This window comes from Embiotoca jacksoni, unplaced genomic scaffold (genome assembly GCF_022577435.1).
Source record: "Embiotoca jacksoni isolate LCO1_2020_lvr unplaced genomic scaffold, fEmbJac1.0.p SCAF_32, whole genome shotgun sequence".
In the NCBI taxonomy this organism is placed as follows: domain Eukaryota; kingdom Metazoa; phylum Chordata; class Actinopteri; family Embiotocidae; genus Embiotoca; species Embiotoca jacksoni.
In genome coordinates, this window is record NW_027185384.1 from 276,726 (window position 1) to 296,426 (window position 19,701).

A 19,701-nucleotide genomic window follows, 5' to 3' on the forward strand; every position below is an offset into this window, starting at 1 on the left:
CGAATGTGAAATATGTTCACAATCTTCCCCGTTCTGGTCGCAAATAACAGGCGGAAAAAAAAAAAGTGTTTTTCTGGAACATTTTGATGTCGGCAGGGAAGTTGACCTTTGACCTTTTGGATATAAAATGTCATCACTGGACCGTTTTACCCTCCAAGGCATTTCTGACATTTTTGTCACGACCAGCAGCTGAATTCTTGAATTACAGCCACAAACATGTTCTGGTGAGGTCACCGTGACCTTTGACCTACTAAACTAAATTCCTTCCAGGCGTTCTCAAGAAGGAAACAAGAAAACGAAATATTCCACTTTCACGACATTAAAAAAAAAAAAATAAATAAACAAGCGGGGGGGGGGGGGGGGGGGGGGGGAATAAAGAGGCAGGGGAACTTTACAATGTACAAGTTTATTTTTAATGAACTCTTCAGTGGTTGGTAGTCACAGCACAGCTTGCATGTATTAAGCCACACACCTATTTTACAAGATGATGGGAAAAATAAAGAAAAAAAAAAAAAAAGAGAGAGAGAGAGACAGAGAGAGAGAGTAGATGGCCATCGGGCCATCTGCAGTGACTTCTTTTACTAAAAATATCCTTAAAAGGCCACTGAAATGCATAAAATGTCTTCAGATTAATGGAATATTTGATGGTGCTTTAAACCTGACATCAAGACTCCTCACATGGCATCGACAGTGCATGTAGACATTGTAGAGAGGACTGGGTTAGCAATACCTAAGATATTCTTCTTCTTTTTTATTTTTTATTTTTTTTTAAGTGACAACACCTTGGCTACAATACTACAGCTTTAAAAAAAAACAAAAAAAACAAAAACAAATCAAAGAAACAAAATTAACTCTTTCAAGATACTGGATACAATGAAAGTGAAATGTAGTGAAGCGATTATTTGTTGTTTTTTTTGTATCTCAATTATGTGAACACTTATTTTAAACTGGCAAAAAAAAATAAAAAAAATAAAGCAAAACAAAATAAAAATAAAAGCACTGAACACTGTCAGCCATCCCGTGTAAAGAGAGAGGCTCTACTGTACTGTATCCAATGTCTTTATAGACTATAAAAAGAAAACAAATAATAATAATAATAATAATAATAATAATAATAATCATAATAATTAAAACACACCTGTTTGTCCTCTGGAATTTGTATACTTTTAATAGTAACAGACGGGAACCATAAACGCATGCCATGTGCTGGTCTCAAACAAATACATACAGGTATATACAGCGTCACTCAGTACCTGCTAAAACAAAGTGAGAAATACGGAGTATAAACTGACTACACTACAAACTTAAAACAAAACAAAAAAAAATAAAAACAAAAAAAATAAAGAGGGGGTAGAAAGTGAGCGATGGAAGCGGAAGAAGTGGAAGAGTGAAAAATCCTACTTGTGATGGACTCATTAAAGCATTAAAAAAAAAAAAAAAAAGTAAAGAAATGCATATTGCACATACAGTGAAAGCTTAATTCCACCAGGTCCGCCTCGTTTCGCTAAAGCGAGAATTCAAAACTATAATTTTTTTTTTTCCCTCTTGGAGGAAGACACACAGAGGTACAAAAATAAGGGGGTGTGGGTGTGTGGGTGGGGGGGGGGGGGGTGTTGGTGATCTCTGTGTGTGTGGAGGGGAGGGGGGGGGTGGATAGGGAAGGGGGTGGGGCCACAAGGAGCTGATAATGGGCAGAAGTGGCACTTTTTTCCAAGGGGGTAGGGGAGGGAGAGTAACTGCACAGCACACAACACAGGAAGAGGAAACAAAAACAAAAACAAAAAACAAAACGTCAAATAAGAGATTGTGGCACAAATAAAATCAGGTGTTGGATAATATCTGTTGTTCGGTGAAAGCCGAGAGAGAAAGGAGAGAGAGAGAGAGAGAGATCGATGCAAGTGTTTTTCTTTTTCTCTTTATGTACAACTAAGGCTTATTGGTTAAATAGTTTTCAGGCTTCCCCGCCCGCAACGCGTTTACATGCTGATCACACAACCCTCCTTTCTTTTTGTTGTTGAATTTTTTTTAGTTTTTTCTTTTTTTTGCTCAAGTAAACTCAAGTGGTTCTATCGGGACAGCGGCCACGGGTGGGTTCATAGTGGCGGAGGTGGATGGATGGATGGATGCTGCAGTGAAGGTGGAGGAGCAAAAAAAACAACAAAAAAAAACAACAAAAAAAAACAAAAGGGAGATTTTTAAAGAGTCAGGAGGGGGAGAGAGAGAAGGAAAAAAAATAAAAAAAAAAAATAAAAAAAAAAAGGAGTCTTGTCTCTGATGTCTGTTGCAATTAATATCTAAATGTGCAATTCCATTAGTCACTGCCATGGGGTGGGGGGGGGACTAGGGGGTGCAGAAGACGGGGCGGGGGGGTCTGGTTCTACTTGGAAAGCTTGCTAATGACTCGAATGAGCGCTCCGTTCTCGTCCTTTAGTCTCTGGTTGTCTGCTTTCAAGTCTGGGAGCATCTGAAAGGGAATAAGAGGAAACGGGGACGGGAGGAAGAGACACAAGAGAGGAGACGTCTTTAGACAAGTCGTGACAGCAGACATGCGTCGTTAAAACCGGTCAGGCCCGTCTTACAAACTGTTAATTTTGCAGCCTGTGTAAAAAAATAAAAAATAAAATAAAAAAGGCAATCTCGGGAGTCACACAGCATCTCTCATGTTTTGTTGTCGTCTTTTTTTTATTTTTATTTTTTTTATTATTATTATTATTTTTGCATATTAAAACAAAAATAAACCACTTTGTTCCAAGTCGAGAGAGAGAGAAAGTAAAAAAAACCAAAGCGGGCACACCACAGGCCAAAGATCCTGAGACAAGCCATGCAGAATCTGAACGGCTGCTCACCGGCAGCCGGAAAAATACACACAACAGAGGACGCTGTCACGTTTTCACTGGTCGGCGGATGGTTGTCTCATAGGAGACATTTGTTGAGTGGACGCCAAAATATATATATTCATAATTTTAACACGCATGTTCAGCGCAGAATTGACGAGTATTGATTTAGACTACAAATGAGTTTTTTCAAATTTTCAGTAAACTGCGTTATCAGATTGGGGCTCTTTATTAGCACATATTTAATATTAAATTACTTTTATTGGGGGAGGGTAAAAAAAAAATATCGTAAATTTAAGATCAATTGTATCGATTAAATTGCTGCTACTGACTCTAATAAAACCCTGACGACTCAAAATGTTGAGAAGCTACAGACTTCGTGTGATTTATCGTCGTCGCTGAACCCGACAAGAGTTGATTAAAAATCGCATTGAAACGGCAAGAAAATCATTTCAGTTTTCCGTCAGCCTCCCGCGCGCTGCTTCGAGGCGCATTTCGTTCTCAGCGGGCGGGCAGAACTCGGCAGGATGCCCGTCACGATACCCGCATATCAAACTCTGGACAACATCTCTCGCTCCGAGCTCACGGCTGCGTTGCCGCTGGCTGAGGGAGAGTGGGAGCGCTTGTTTTGATGTGTCCGATGTCCCGAATAAAACGGCGGCAGAGTCGTCATTTAAAAAAAAATGATCCATCTTCGAGGCGTCAACCGATTGCAGTTTTTCCCCTTACGGTTAATTGTGCAGCTTTACTGTCAACTGAACAAAACTTCCTGTGAACAATAAAAGCGTAACGGTTTAAAATTTGGATCAATGCACGTCGTCGATTCTCCGACGTGATCGCAGAAATAAACGAGCGCCCCGACGTCGTTTTGACTCTTTGGAAGAAGCCGTGGTGACGAGGACTCTGTGTGGAAAACGTGTTCAACACTGACAATCTCCCAGGAGATTTCAGTCCACTTAAAAAAAAACAACAACAACAACCAACCTGTTAGTCATTGATTACAGATGACAATCAACCGCTAGTTTAACTCCCCACAGTTCAGCTCATGAATGCATATTTGACTTTATACCCCATATTGATGGAGCACAGGGCAAGAAACCAAATGAACCCGTCTGTAGCATGCAGGTCTCTGAAATACTTCGTTGATGTCATCTGTCCAAATCCAAACACACAGGAGGGAAGAAAATAGTTCAGTCTCCGAAGATTTGGGACCAAAAAAAACAAAAAAAAAAAACTGCCACAGGAAGCCAACTTCATGCAAATAAAGCCAGAACAAGCCAAACTGAACATCCGAGCTCCCCTCCGACGAAAGCGTCGCCGCTAATAACTACGGGGGACACTTTCCTTTACAGCACGGGATGCGAAATTAAAACCGTCTCCCAACACTTACCTGAGCTTCGTCTCGGGTTTCTTTATCGACCTCGTTTAGTTTGATAGATTTAGGATTTAGTTTTGGTGAAAGGTGCGGAAGGCACCTGACAGTCGTGTGCTGTAAACGGAGAGTGTCCCGATGGAAAAAAAAAAAAACAAAAAAAAACAAAGAAAAAGTCACCCTCCCCAATCTGAAAAACAACAACAACAAAACAAAACAAAAAAAGCTCTGGGGAGGCAGAGGAAAAAGGGGGGAGTTTACAAAACCAGAGATAAAGGTGAGCGGCTGGACACCTGCCTGTCTATGGGTGCGGGGCAGAGCACGAATGGAGCATGAGAAGGATGGGGGTTGGTAGAAGGTGGGGGAGGGGCAGGGCTGGGAGAGTGAGGAGGAAGAAGAAGAAGACGAAGAAGACGAAGAGGAGGAGGAGGAAATGGTGGTGGACAGACGGACGTGGATTTAGAGGTCGACGGCGGGCAGCTGGCTGCAGGCCGACTGCGTGAGCTTCGCCACCACGCGGGCCAGGGCCCGGTTCTCAGCCTGCAGCCGCTCCTTAACCTGCCGCAGGGCCTGAACCTGCTTTACCTGGGGGAGGTTCTGCAGGGGAGGGGGAGGGAGGGAGGGTGGGTGGAAGTGGGGACAAGAACAAGCACAACACAGGAGAACAGAGAGAAGGACAACAAGGAGGAGGACGGGAGGAGAGAGAGAGAGGAGACAAGAATGTGTTTCAGGAGAGAGAAAAGGATTAATGAGAGACAGGACAATTTAAAGTAATAGAGAAGGAAGGACAACAAAAAAAAAGAAAAAAAAAGAAAAAAAAAAGGGGGGAAACAGAAAAGGAAGACTGTTAGAATAATGGGGACAGACTTTGGAAACCGAAGGAATGATTACTACGAGCTTTCTGCTTCGGCGTGATGCTTGTAAAGACAGAATGGAAAAGTGACGACGCTCCTCTCTTCTCTCAAAACCTTTTTTTTTTTTCCCTCCCAGAAAAAGGAACATTTAATTGGTCGATCTCAGCGCAGGAGTTTAAACGCTAACTACCAACAGAGTTAACGACGGGGCGGGTGGAGGGGGGGTTTAATCCGCAGCACGTAGCCTTAACGTCGCTAGGCTAGTGAGTTTCTTCAACACTCGGGTTCCAGTGTAACTTACAGGTGTTCTGACAGCTCCCGTTGCCACGGAGACAACCGAGTCTCCTCACAGCACGGCTTTAAAACAAAAAAAAAAAAAAACGTCCACAAATCTGTGGGAAGTCGTCATTTCTCGAGCCGAAGAAAGACAACAAATAATAATAATAATAATCTAACTGGTTAAGGAACCTCCCAGGAACGTGTGACTCGAGAGAGAAGCTACACAAACGCACCGCTTCTATCTGTTCAGCGTCACGGTAAATATAAATATAATGTTTGTCCTTCGTTAATGTCTCCCGAGTAGCACATGACGTACAATCAGAGCACGTCGGGGGGGAAATTTGATTTACCTCCAAATAAAGCGGCTTAGAATAAGCTGCCGATTTGTTTACCACCTTGTCTGATCGTCTAACGGCTCGCGTTTCTCGATCTGTCTGACTTTGTCGCAGCGATTGTCTCCAGATCTTAGGGGAAAAAAAAAAAAAGAAAGAAAACCGGCAAAACTACAAACATAAGACCCAAGTTTATATCGTATATTCAGCACCGTGGCTTTTAAGATGCCTCCCCCTCCGCCCCTTTCTATTAAACCAAAGAAAATGTGAGTGATCCAGATTTATATATACAAAGACACTTCATTTTAATATCATGAATAGCACACTTAATGCATCTGTGTGTGTGTGTGTGTGTGTGTGTGTGTGTGTGTGTGTGTGTGTGTGTGTGTGTGTGTGTGTGTGTCGGTACCTTAAGTTCCTCCTCCATCTCAGATATCTTCCTTTCTAGAGCTCTTCTTTCCTGTTGGGTGGAGGGCAGCGGGTTAAATCATACAGAGGCAACGAGCAAAGAAACACACTTCATTCAGTGGAGGCTTTACACACACACACACACACACACACGTGTGGAAGACGGTGAGGGTGCAGCGGACAACACACACACACACACACACACACGTCTGGTGAAGGCGTCTGCAAGCAACAGCCAGTTCAGACCCACATATTCAGTGATGTGTGACAGGATTTACATGTATGTCTGTCATGAGTCAGGAGATGAGGATGTAGACGTGTTGGATGCAGACGTGTTGGATGCAGACGTGTTGGATGTTAATGAAACGGGGACGTCAGAATGTCTTTTTTTTTTCCTGATGTTAGAAAAAAAAAAAAGAAGACATTCTCGTATTATAAGAGGCTGTGAGGACAGATGACACGCGAATGATGATGATGATGATGAGCATCTGAAATGTTCAGATTGCAGCACGGGGCTGGAAAATAGTGGACGGAGTTCACGGATCTACAGGTGGTGATGTCATTGGCTAACAGAGCTGCAGCTGAAGACGCCGGGCGTTGTTACTGGACGAGTGAAAACAGCAGGAAAACACGCGTGCACGGGATGTTTCAACGGGAGTTTTAACAAACTGTAAGAATCGTTCACAACTTCCTGCACAAAATGACGTCGACACACTTTCACACACAAAATACAAAACAAATAAAAAGTATCATAAGCAGTATTGAGAAGTGGTGACCACACGCTGCCACAGGTTCAAAAACAGGTGGAAGAGAAGGTGGCAGTGTTCTCGGTGGCGTGGAGGGAAGGAGGGAGGAGAAGTGGAGGGGAGGGAAGGAGGGAGGACAAGGAGGGAGTGAAGGAGGAGAAGGAGGGAGGGGGTGAAGGAGGAGAAGGAGGGAGGGAGGAGAAGTGGCGGGGAAGGAAGGAGGGAGGGAGGGAAAGAAGGAAGGAGGGAGGAGAAGAGGGACGGGGTGAAGGAAGAGAAGGAGGGAGTGAAGGAGGAGAAGTGGTGTGGAGGGAAGGAGGGAAAAGTGGAGGGGAGGGAAGGAGGGAGGAGAAGGAGGGAAGGAAGGAAAGAGGGAGGAGAAGAGGGAGGGGGTGAAGGAGGAGAAGGAGGGAGGGAGGGAGAAGAAGTGGTGTGGAGGGAAGGAGGGACGGAGGAGAAGGAGGGAGGGAAGGAAGGAGGAGAAGTGGAGGGGAGGGAAGGAGGAGAAGAGGGAGGGAAGGAAGGAGGAGAAGAAAGGGAGGGAGGGAGGGAGGAGAAGTGGAGGGGAGGGAAGGAGGGACAGAGGAGAAGGAGGGAGGGAAGGAAGGAGGAGAAGGGAGAAGAGGGAGACAGGGAAGGAAGGAGGCTGGGAAAGAAATGAAAAAGGGGAGGGAAGGAGGGAGGGAGGGAAGGAAGGAGGCGCCCTTTGACCCCGGGTACGAGGGCATGTGTGACAGCCAGCAGCAGAGAGGAGACCGATACAAAACAAAAACTCAGGGTAAGATCATACCAGCACCCAGATGATATTGGGGCCTGCTTGTTACCTTCAGACATAAACCCATTGGCAGAGTTACTGTGATGTTTTAAAGCAGGTCGAGTTCAATGACAATACTTTGAAAACGTAACACAAAGACTTCCTTCTTCTATATTTAGTCCGAGACACACGAGCGGTATATATATTTTGCATTCGAGGCAGGTTATTAAACGAGAGTGCGTTTTTACCCTTTTCTCCATCTCGAGCTGTGATCGGTCGGCGTAGCGTTCCTGCCTCTGCAACAATAACAAACAAAACAAAAACAAAAACAACGAACGAGTCAGAAACTTTAACGCTCGCGTCCAGATGTGTGCCGGTCGGCTGAAGACGTGCGAGGTCAGCGTACCTGTGTGGCCTTCTCTAGTTGTAGCTTCAGGTCTGCCAGCTCCAGGTCCGTGTCACGTAACTGGGCCTTCAACTTCTCGTTCTCGGCTAAGATCTGCTCGTAGAGCTGGAGAGAGAAAACCCAACGGTCAGCGCGGGTGACAGTCAAATCCATTCAATCAAGTCCGGTTCCTCCAGTGTTCGGCCCGGGGTCGGACCGTCAACACCGAGTTCTACTGGGACCTTCTGAAGCGTCTGAGGGAGGACAAAAAAAAAAAAAAAAAAAAAAAAACATTCACTGCAAACCACCTGAAGCGGGGCGCCATGGCAACAGCGTTCTCCGACATGACAACAGGTCCGCTCAAGAGTTTCTCGCAGATTTGGCTCCCTGCGACTTTCTGAAATTTGATCCCTAGATTTCATACGTGCATCGTTTTCTTCAGATTTTTGGGGCCATTGTGCATCAGACACGTATAACTTGCGTCCAGTATGATTAGCCTGAAATGAAGACAAGATACTATTAACTCTGCAGACATTGGTGTGACTTAGTGCTACGCAAAAGAAAGGTGTACCTTCTTGTAGTCAGTGGTGTCGTCTCTGTCCAGTCGGCTGGAGTACGGCCTTCGACTCTCGCCGTAGCTACGGCTGAAAAGAGCGTCGTTGCGATCCAAGGATGAAGTGCTCTCATTCCTGCAACGGTAATAGCAGGCGCTCGTTTTTGTAACGGACGCAGAGACACGAAACAGATGAACAACTAGAAGGAACAGGAAGTGAAGGCGGTAGAACGTACCTGGACAATCTGTCACTCTGTAAGGAAACGGAAACACGAGAGCATTTGTTAAACCGCTTTGTGTTATAAATTGCATTAAATCGGAAGGTATTTATGAACGTAAACAAAAGCGGAACAGAGGGATGAAATCAGTTCAGACTGCAGCCTCATCACCCGACCTCGACTCCCATTGCAGTCCAGCAAGCTGCTCTACATGCAAATACATGCACAGTAATCCCTGAACAGCTGCCACGCCAGCCAGCCAGAGCCTGGAGGCCCGCTGCGTCCCCAGGCCCGCCGCGCTCAAAGGCAGCGCCCCCCCCCCCCCCCCTCCCACGAGAACGGAGCCAGACATCAGATAGGGAGGTCAGTCAGGTCGCCAGGTTTGGTCTTCCAGCTATTTTTAAATTGCCGTGTCCTTCCCGAGACGGATCAGAGGGCGGCGACACGGCAACGCTACAATCCGAGTCGAGAAGACCCGAGAGCGATTCCAGGAAAATGTGATCAGATACACGGCCGGCCTCGGTGCTACTCGCTGCTCGACTGGAGACGTAGTACACGGGAGAGTTTTAAACGTATTCTGGACATCACGACAAAGCAACCGTCTCGTTTTTGGATCTTTATGTAGGAATATTAAAAAAATAACTCTGGAGGAGTTTTTTTTAAAAAGACTACTTGTATTTAAGAGTTGTAAAGAAGTGACTTGAGAGGTGCTCCTGTTCGTGTCTCCACGCAGAGATAACTGCTTGTTTACCGTTTCCTTCCTTGTGGTTGCTCCACCCTTTTCACCGTCCTGCTGGAAGTGATGTCTGGCAGTCTCCTGATAATTGTACTCTAATGACAACTGTCTGCTTTCTCTGTAAAACACACTACCATCCAAACAGGAAGTTCACCCAGCCAGCCATATCAGCACAATGCTGCCCTCTCTGCCAATTTAACTAGACTCCACGGCATATTTATGCTTCTTATTTATGCTTCTTATTTTCATTTCAGGAACCAGAGGAGTTCAACATCATTTTCTTACAAGTCAATTTTGGCTTAAGGTGGTTGAAAAAGTCCCTTAAACCCACTGAGGGTTCAAAAGTTCTTCTTAAGTTTCACCATCTCATTTATGTGTGCGCTTTGACCCCAGAGACCCCAACTTCCTTCCCTTTTGTGCGTGTGCATGTTTTGAAAACCTACTGATCTACGGCGGAGAGTACTTTTGGCTTCCAGGGTCACCTCGGCAACCAGACAATCACCGGAAGATGGAAAACGGGGGAGCAATAAAAATTCAAAAGGCAGCAGACGGCGAGGAGGAAAGTTAAGTAGGAGGGGAGGAAATCAGAGCGGTGCGGGACGGAGGGGGTTGAACATCAAAGACAAGGGGACCTCATTTGGCCTCGACGGCACACGAGATGAGACCAGAGGAAAGGACCGGAATAGAGAGCGAATGCAGAAGGGCGTACAAGAAAAGCAATAGTTTGATTTGGTTGACAGGCTGGAGGGCTCCTATTGAAGTCAGTTTAATATACTTTCTGTCTGTGTGTGTGTGTGTGTGTAGACTTACCTGTGGGTCTCCCTTGGTGCTGCCCTCCTCTGAGTCAGACTGCTGATCAGGGTCATTTTCATCCCCCTGGAGTGAAATAAAAATAAAAAAAAATCAGCCTTGGAGTTGTTGCGGTGAGTCAACAAACCGCCGCGCCACGAATACTTCAAATTAAAATCCTCCTGAAAGTTCGCTTACATCTTGAGTCCAGAAGGAGACCCCGGTGGAGCGTCTCTTCTCGCGGGGCCGCCTGCGATCCCGGATGGAGCGGGGCTGAGACTTGTCCTCTCCTTCCTTCTCCTCGTCCTTTCTGTCCGCTTCTGTCCCACCGAACGGAGAAGAATGTCAACGACTGCTGTTAATACAATCAAAAACGCTGCCACGGAAACAATCCGGCATACTGCATCGACGGCAACGGGAGGATCGGCGGAAGCTGAGGCTTTGCGCCAAACTTCTGCTTTAAACTAACCGGTTTTAAAACGGGAACGGGAGTTGCACCAACAATGTGGAAAAACTCTCATTTCTGATTTGTGATGTCCTAAAAAAAAAAAAAAAGATCCTGATAGAACTATGGTGCCACAAGGGAAGACAACGGGACGCTGTGGGTTATAATGCAGCTCGGTCAGTTGTCAGAGCTGACGTTAGTTAGCATGCTATGGTAGCACGTCAAATATTTAGGACGTGACGAGATCAAGTTAAACTTTTTTCCTCCTCCCCAAAAAAAAAAAAAAAAAAAAAAAAAAGGATCCGTGCGCTGAAAGCCAAAGTTCCCGAATGTGCCGGTCTGATCTGAATGAAGAGGAAAACACCTATAAAATTGAGCGTTCCCTCTTCTGTCCCTCAAACAAATGTCTCCAGAAAGAAATAAAAGTTGACAGCTCATTCAAGTAACTGTAGTTACAGTACATCTGGTCCTCGATGATTTTAGACAATTAGATGTCTTTTGAAACATGTTCAAAACCATTTCTCATCTCATCCGGTCCATCTGTTTACACACACACACACACACACACACACACACACACACACACACACACACACACACACACAGTGTGGGAGGGGGGGCAGGCAGAGAGAGAGAGAGAGAGAGAGAGGGAGAGAGAGAAAAACAAGGGCTTTTTGGTCACAGAACAAAGTGCTCAGTGTTTCCTTCAGTTTCTACTTTTCCCAGAGACGTTTCGTGGATTTATTCGTTAATAGAAGAGGCTCTTCATTTAAAAAGGCAACACGATTCCCTTTCTGTCCGGTTGCTCTTAATCAGCTGTGTGGCGGTTCGCCCTTGTGAATGTGGAGAGAGAGAAAGAGGGAGAGAGAGACACCAGCTTCAGGTGGGATTCAGCCGCCGTGCGTCTGTGTGCTTATATGGCTTTATATCGGAGCTGCTTCACCTCCCGGTGTGATGATAGTCGAGCGAGCCAAAGATGGCCGTTTCGGCAGCTGTGAAAAGAAGTTGCCACGGCAGCCGTGTTCGAGTTCAAACATGACACGGGTTTGAACCCTGTGAGGGAGTTGCACTTTAATTCTGACGGCACCACCGAGGTAACGTGTCAATTTGCAGCCTCAATCAGATCCCTCGTTATGTGCCGACACGGTGAAATGACGAATCAATAAACTCGGGGAGCATTTTCAGATCAGTCCTTTATCTTATACCATTTTTATCCACACGTGCAGAAATTCCATTTTATTTTGATCACATTTGTTTTCAACTTCAAATTTCAGATACTTCAGATCCATTTCATGCATCACCATTCTGCCTATAAATACCGGAGGTATGAGCTTTGGAGGGCAAATCTCTGCCGTGTGTTATATGAAAAAAAAAAAAAAGTTGCAGAAGAAAAGCTTTTCGCTCTATGATCACTGCACAGTTTCAAAAGCAATCACAAAGCTTTCTTTGCCGTTCTGCAGAAAAGCAAAGAGGAGACGAAGTGAAGTTGTTTTTCGAGGGTATCATCTGAGATTCTGTGAAGACGTGGATGTAAAGATTGGTGCCATCTTTCTTCGGGTTCGTAAAGAGACTAGTTGAAGCCGGGGCTCCGGGTTATTGCCCACATACCTGCTACCATATTACACTAGAATTTGCAAAAAATAAATTGTATTGTTCAGCAGCAAAAAGTTCGGTTGAGTACAGACAATAAAGCAGTTTGTGACTTCACACAAACAAACAGGCAGCAGATTTAAGTTTTAAAGCACAATAATGTTGCTGGTTGCATTATCATATGAGTTTTAAAGAGCTTTAGATAACTGTAAGGCCGTCCCGTTCCTTTAGGACACATATGCAGCCATCAAAATTTACTTTTCAGTTTTAAGTGCGTGTGATATGAGAGAGAGAGAGAGAGAGAGAGAGAGAAAAAAAGCACTTTCTCTGTATTTTTTTCAGATTTAAAAGAATTAAAAGGGTACTGACCTTTTTCTGTGTCTCTGGAGGAGCGGCTGTAGGACGAGGTGATGCCCGACAGACTGTTCGGCCTGTTGAGGGAGCTCGAACTGGAGGACAATATGGTGCTCGAGTAAGAAGGGGTGGAGGCAGTGCTGAGCGCGGAAATGGAGGAGGTGGAAGACGAAGTCCGGTAGCGCTGGAAGGGGGGGGAGACACGAGGAAGACAAATAAAGGCGGGTGAGAGCGCCCGAAGACGCCGCGCTGTAAATTAGCACGACTCGTAAACGAGGAGGAGAAACGTACGTCTTCGTAGCTGCGGTACTTCGATCGGTAGTCGTCCTCCTTCGTCTCCGTCTCCTTCTTCTCCTTGTCCTGCTTCTCCTTCTCCTCCTTCTCCTCCTCCCGGGTCTTCAGTGGACGACTCCTGCCGATTGTTTTTTCAGCCTCTTGCAGGTCAGTCAGAGTCACACCCTAAAACAAGAGAGTGGATTTATCTTTCTTTCCCGCTTGGAGGATTTTTCTTCTTTCATAAATACAATATTATTATTATCGTCATGAGTTTTAGAGTTGCAGTAGAATTAGTCCTTCATGTCTGATTTTTGACTATACATTTTGTGTTATTGTGGAGTTCCATAGTTTTTTTTTGTTTTTAGACAGGACGAAGCTCAAACTCACTTTTGAACTCGCACTGTCAGCTTGTAAAAAGATCTTTGAACAAGCATAGAAGCAAAGAGCTACCTGTGTACACAGAAAGTCTGCTCTGTCTCAACAAAGAGAACTTTATTTAAACAGTTCATGGCTATAAAACCAGTGGTAACCAGGGTCACCATTTTGTTTCGACGTCGAACTCCACTGTCATTTTGCCGATTAGCACTTTTAATGACTAATTTTAATCAGATAGGAAAGACAAAGTGTCAATAATACGCAGGGTGATGGAGGTGAACTCACCTGGGTGGACCTCCTCGACTGACGAGCCTGTCTGGAGCGAGCTTTCCTCTGAGACTCGGACTCCTCGTCTCTCACGGGCGTCAGGTATGACCTGACAAACAAACAAACACACAAACATACAGGTCAACAAACACTTGAGCAACATATGTCCAAATAATCACCGCTGGCATGAAAACTGTCAAGACTCATCTTCATCTGCTCCATAATCGTCATCACATCCGCTATTATCCCGAGCACTTTATGCGGCCGAGTTTCTAAAGTGCTTCGGTTTCAAAAGTTTCAGTTCAGTTTCAACGGGAAATACAGAAGCGCGAGGTCGTTCGGTGCAGAAAAGGATCCTCGGCCTTGAGGGAAATGCGCTGCTTCTGCCCACCTTCCTTATAAGGAGAAGTCGCTGCAGCAGGCCGAGGCGGTGGAGCAGCCCTGCCCCACTCCCACCGAGACAGGTGGCTTATTTCAGCGCCGTGTCGGGAAGACGTCTCTCGCATGCTTCCTCTTTCACAGACACACTCTCACTCCCTTTCCCACAACGTCTGTAAGGAGCCAGAGATCAAAACGCATCCCGGCTCTCAAACAGAAGCAGCAGAAGCATCCGGAGTTACCGTCTCCATCGAAAGGAGGCCGATTCCCAGTTCACGGCAATGTTTTACCGGAGCCGCTTACGGCAAATACTTTGCAGCAATGTCAAAGCTTTCTCAACTGGAAAACATATAAAGAAATGTGTAGTAAAAAAACAAAAAAAAAATTGGTTTGGATGAAAACACAACATGGGAAGTTGAAAGTCTCCACTAAACCCAAAACGTATAAGAGTAATAAATATACAAATTGTGTGTAAGTAAACAAAATGATGATAATGCATCCATCTTATCTAAGCTTGATAACAATAAGCTGACGGTTGTATATTTTAAAAAGCCACCGACATCAAATAAAAACGTGAATTTTTACCATTGATCCAGAGGAGACTGTTAATTTTTACATAAAAGCAGATCAACCAATATAATTACGTTTTTGCATTAAGGGCATGTTTTCAGATGTTAAAAGATCAAAACTAGGTTAAAACATAATAATAATAAAAAATTAAAAAAAAAAAAAGCATTATCATAAATGGCCATATGTTCTGTGCGTGTTTGTGTTACCTGCGTCTTTCGGGGCCAGTAGTGGTGGATATGGCGGTGGTAGTGGTCGATGTGGTGGTGGTGGAGCCAGTGTTTATAGTGGGGATGACCGCGGCGGACTCCTTCTCCTTCTCCTTTTCCCTCTCTGCACTCTCCTCTGACCAGTACCTGTTCACACAAACACGTTTCACATGTGGACTGACAGACGTCACTTCAGCAGCTCGGTTTTTAATAAACATCGGTTAGTAAATTATATATTTAGTAAAAAACCTGTTCGAAATTAACAGAAAAAGCAACAAACTGGCGGTCCACAACTGATCCAGCATTTTTCTTAAGTCATTAAATTGCGACCCAAAGTTTTGCTAATTTTTGAGCCAGTCAAATTTCAAATCGCAGAAAAATAGTCATGAATTGTTAATAAGATGAAAAAAAAAATGAAAGAAAAGGAGGGCAACAAAAGGGCAACTAGGGCTACAAACCCAATGCAATAAAAAGGCAGACTTATTTTGAATTACAGGTATATATGCTAAGCATCTAAACTGAACTGTATTAAATAAAAAGGCAGACTTATCTCATCCTAACCCTGCTGACGTAACAGCAACTGCACATATGACGCATCGTTGGAAACGTACTTAAACAATTGTTTTTTTTTTAATAATGGCTGCATCAAATATTCGGTGTGATTTCCGGCACCGGGTGCTGAAGGCTGTACCTGCTGGTGAGACTGGTGGAGCCAGTGCGAGTGGAGGAGGAGCCCAGGCTGGAGAGCAGGCTGCGATGGCCTGTGGGCGAGGTAACAGACGAGGAGGTGGTGGTGGTCGTGGAGGAGGAGGTGGTTGAGGAGCCCAGGTCCTCGTGTCTTCTGCCGAAAGAGCCGCTGCAGGATAGAGAGCCGCCGGTGAGACAATGTGGGACACGAGGACGGGATGAGGAGGAGGAGGGTGAGGATGAGGAGGAGGAGGCGGCTGTGTGATCACTGCCGATTACGTTGCTGGATGCTGAGATCAAAATCTTGAAGTGGGTTCACTGTTGAAATATTTCAGCTTCTTTTCCAGTCATATCAACATTATGACTTTTGTCCAATCACAACTTATTTCATTAAGAAAAAGAAAAAAAAGGGGTCAGGGGAAGTTACTTTTCTCTACAGGAAGAATGCCCTATTTGCTCTCATGCTTTTGTTTGGTGAATTAAAGACTGAGCAGCAGACCGCCATCTTTGTTTTCCACAGTTTCAGAGGTCATTTTAATTGCAGCGGTTTGAAACTTCTTCCTTTCACAGTGAATCTACGCGCTGCATTTTGGGTTTAACTGGCCGCTAACAGTAGTGTTGGCTTTACACGCGTTATAAACAAAGCCTGCTGTAACATGGTCGTCAGTATTTGTTAACATGAACTCTTAACTCGGTTTGAAGGAAAACCCATTAAAAAATCTGACAAACGCTTTGATTCTTTAGAGTTATGTTATCGCTGGAAACAACAGTTTATGGAAGAAAAAAAAAGGGAAATTCTCCATTGGTGATTATGTGAAAGTTAAACAGAACAAACGTTCATTGATTGCACTGCAGCATTACTTGATGACTTCGGTATTCATGATTCACAGACTTATTTAGGGGGTGGGGGTGGGGGTGGGAAAAAATCTTGCACTCTTCTGCTCCAGTTGATTTTCCTGCATGAAACTTAAAATTCGACTTTTATAGAAAGATAAATTGATGCCCCCTAATTTTAACCAGACGAAGACTAGTTTTGTCTTCCAATATTCACACGTAACCTGGGGAACACAAAAAACAAACACTTGGTGGAACCTCCAGCAGAGCAGAGAGGACAGGTGGGTGTGGAGACGGAGGTGCCCCCGGGGGAGGCTGGTGTACCTGCGGTAAATGCTGTAAGACTGGTAGTGGGAGGCGGGTGGCTGCCAGGGTTTAGTATTACAGGTGTTAGGGTCCAAGCTGGAGGTTGACGAAGACTTGGCTGGCACGTCCCGCGTGCTGCCGCTCCGCCCTAGCGCTAGCGTGTGGGACGTGCTAGCGTGTTGGCAGGCAGGTGGGCGAGAGAGGCATGTTAGCGGTGCAGGCACGCGCGCACACACACACATATATATAAATAAATATATATATATATATACACACAGTACAGGAAACATACATATTTCAGACTATTAAAGCTTTGACACACTAGAGGCACATTCATGTCATACAGGAGCAGCCGGATCGAACGCAACTCTTTTTGAAGAGTTCAAGAGATCAATCATGTTTGGAGATATTTCGTTGTTGTTTTTTTTTTATCCGTTACAATCGCAGGCAAATTTTTGCAAGATTATTTGTTTTGCGATGAATTTTTTTTTACACCAGATTCAAAGATGTTTGGGTTGGTAGTGTCGGGAACCTGTGGAAAACACAAGAAGTGACGAGTTCCCAAACCGCCTTTTACGACCTGAAAAGTAGGCTAATTTCATTCGGTGGCTCACAAACCAGCATTTCTCCCACACGATATGAACGCAGCATAAATCCATGTCAAGGTTCTGTGCCATTTAAAAGAAAAAAAAAAAAATAACAACCCTGAGAATGCGATTCATCTGATTCACCTGACAGTACGTAGGCTCGTTAAAATAGCTGAGTAATGCGTTGCAGTGGCACAGCAACCTGACAGGACGGGTACGGTCATGCAACAAACACTGTGGCAGTGGTAGAGAGGCGCTGGGCTGATTTGCATGGCTTTCTCAGTAGCTGCTGCGAGCGCGGAGGAGGGGAGGAGGGAGGGAAGGAGGGGGGGGGGGGGGGGGGGGGTCCGTACACATCTCTGATGATGTAAATTAAAATGTCCTGCAGGTGACGGATCAAACAACTAATCGCTGACGTATATGCGTCAGATCCGACGGAGCACAGATCTGATGACCGGACGAGGGAGACGGAGGTTTGAACTGCAGCGGAGGGGGAGGAGGAGGGGGGAGGGTGGGGGCGGGGGCGGAGGCTAACCTGCGCTGGTAGCTGGGGGTTCGGTTGGTGGAGGCGCTTCCGTCGCTGTTCTTCAGGTCGTCGTCCCAGCGTCGCCGGGTGTAGGAGCCGCTACGTATCAGAGCGGTCGAGTCCCTGGGGAACCAACAAGCTACAATGGTACGCCAAAACTTCCAACAGCCCCGACGTGTGTATTCTGGAGATGCGTGTGCGTTTCCGTCCCTTTACGCCTCGCTCACTCAGCCCCATTCATGAAATCTGCTCGGCTCTACCGCAAATACTGAAGTGCTTAAGGCCACGCACCATGCAGGGCACACGTGCGCACACACACACACGCACACACGCACACACGCACACACACACACAGCAGTGAGCAACAGTAGCCACTCGTGCCGGTGTGTGTTTGCACAGAGCCGCGAGGCTCCGGGGAGTTCACCTGTTCTCCTTCTCGTCGATGTCTGAAGTACTGGCCAGTCTCCTGGGGATGGTCGGGGCCACGTAGGCCAGCCGGGCTCCTTTGTCCTTCTCCTGCGGAGCAAAAAAAAAACAACAACAAAAAAAAGGATTTTTCAACCTTATAATGTACAACGGTACTTCAGTCTTTTCCTGACCTCCTATAAACCTCCTAACCTCTTCTTTTTTTCTTTTTTTTTTTTATAAAATTCAAACGAGGTTTCCGCTCTGCCAGAATGTGGAACGAGCTGCCAGAAGAACTGAGGATTCAGACAACGCTGCACAGTTTGAAATCCCAATTCAAGACATTTCTGTTCAATTTGGCTTTCAGTTGAAACCTCCATGTTCTTTTTGATTGCTTCATCGTTGTTAGAGTGCCTGATTGGGCCAATTTCTCCCGATTATGTCTGGTTTTTTGTTTGTTTTCCTGCAGCGCGTCGTGTTGCCTGCAGGCATGGAAAGTGCTCCAGAAATACATTTCACCTTGCCTTACAAAGCCAATGCATTAATGACTTCTTACTTTTCAAATACCTGTATATCGTTGCCAGCGGATAAATGTGTACTCAATATCATCATTATATAGCTAAAAGACGGAAAGACAGTGACTGAATTTTATCATGTAATTATTCGAGCCCCTCTATGCTTTTGTTTGTTTGTTTGTATGTTGTATACTGTAAATCCCTGCTCCAACATCTGGGGAAAAGACAGGAAGTAAGGATGAAATATCTCCGACGAACTGCACATCTTGGTGGCAAAGTGGCGTCGGAGAGACACCGCTGAGAAAGTTAAAAAAAAAAAATAATAATAAAAGCGTGCCATTATCCCTCTGCTGACCTTCTCTTTGTCTTTGTTGTCCAGGGACGAGGAGAGACGAGGGCTCGAGGCCGAGCGCATCACGCCGGTCGTGTCCTTCTCCCTCTGAGCCTCCTTGGTGGCCGTGATCTCGGCCAGCGCGCCGTAGCTGCCCGTCTTCCTCAGACCGAGACGCCACGACGCCGGAGACTCGTCCTTCCTGTCCTCCTCCACTTTAGTCGAAACCTTTCCAGCAGGCTGGGCGACCTGAGTGGGAGGAGAAGGTGACGGCCGAGTTAACGCAGAGTTTTTCATTTTACAAGTATGAGGATGTTAAATGAGATTTTTTTTTTTTTTTTAGTCGTATTGGTGAGTAACACAAAATTCAATCGGGTCAGGACAGAGGTCAAGAATGGTTTGGATTATTCAAGGAGGGCTGCAATTTTTAGTTTTTAAGGATGATACCTGTTAGATACATTAAAAAAAAAAAAATAAAAAGGAAGGACATGCCAGCTGAGAGATCACGTGTACCCGAGTCCACGACTGAAGTGGAAATCATGGTCCTGACTGTGGGCCTCTAAACCTGTTGGGGTCTCAGCATCCAATTTATACCCTTCGCTAATTGTCTGGCCACTTTTACATTTTCAGCCACAATCGGGAGGACGACGAGCAACTAAACAAAACACAGACGCCACGCAGACACAAAGTGAAAGGATTAGGGCAGTGCATCGGTCCACTACGAGTGAAAACAACACCATGTCCGGTTGATGAGTGAAAGTCAGCCAAAGGAAAGTTCAATCACTATTT

At 45.4% G+C, this 19,701-nt stretch overlaps 1 protein-coding gene across 8 annotated transcripts in view; it reads right to left on the reverse strand.

Moving 5' to 3' along the window:
• Positions 1-390: 390 nt before the first annotated feature.
• ppp1r12a (protein phosphatase 1, regulatory subunit 12A) overlaps positions 391-19,701 on the reverse strand; it is a 49,376-nt gene continuing 30,065 nt past the window's right edge. Inside the window, exons 10-28 of one of the 8 annotated variants that reach the window (XM_069164719.1) lie at positions 18,937-19,161; positions 18,086-18,177; positions 17,671-17,784; positions 16,567-16,719; positions 15,413-15,577; positions 14,722-14,868; positions 13,586-13,676; positions 12,941-13,108; positions 12,665-12,833; positions 10,459-10,580; positions 10,282-10,347; positions 8,754-8,770; positions 8,536-8,653; positions 8,273-8,461; positions 7,986-8,090; positions 7,828-7,875; positions 6,081-6,131; positions 4,504-4,803; positions 2,381-2,464 (exon numbers count right to left, since the gene is read on the reverse strand). In XM_069164719.1, coding sequence (XP_069020820.1) covers positions 4,666-4,803; positions 6,081-6,131; positions 7,828-7,875; positions 7,986-8,090; positions 8,273-8,461; positions 8,536-8,653; positions 8,754-8,770; positions 10,282-10,347; positions 10,459-10,580; positions 12,665-12,833; positions 12,941-13,108; positions 13,586-13,676; positions 14,722-14,868; positions 15,413-15,577; positions 16,567-16,719; positions 17,671-17,784; positions 18,086-18,177; positions 18,937-19,161 — 2,178 coding nt within the window. In that variant the 3' untranslated portion in view covers positions 2,381-2,464; positions 4,504-4,665. Of the gene's footprint in view, positions 2,465-4,503; positions 4,804-6,080; positions 6,132-7,827; positions 7,876-7,985; positions 8,091-8,272; positions 8,462-8,535; positions 8,654-8,753; positions 8,771-10,281; positions 10,348-10,458; positions 10,581-12,176; positions 12,330-12,664; positions 12,834-12,940; positions 13,109-13,585; positions 13,677-14,721; positions 14,869-15,412; positions 15,578-16,566; positions 16,720-17,670; positions 17,785-18,085; positions 18,178-18,936; positions 19,162-19,701 lie in introns of those variants that run through there. The other 7 variants (XM_069164720.1, XM_069164721.1, XM_069164722.1 and 4 more) reach the window with 7 other exon arrangements.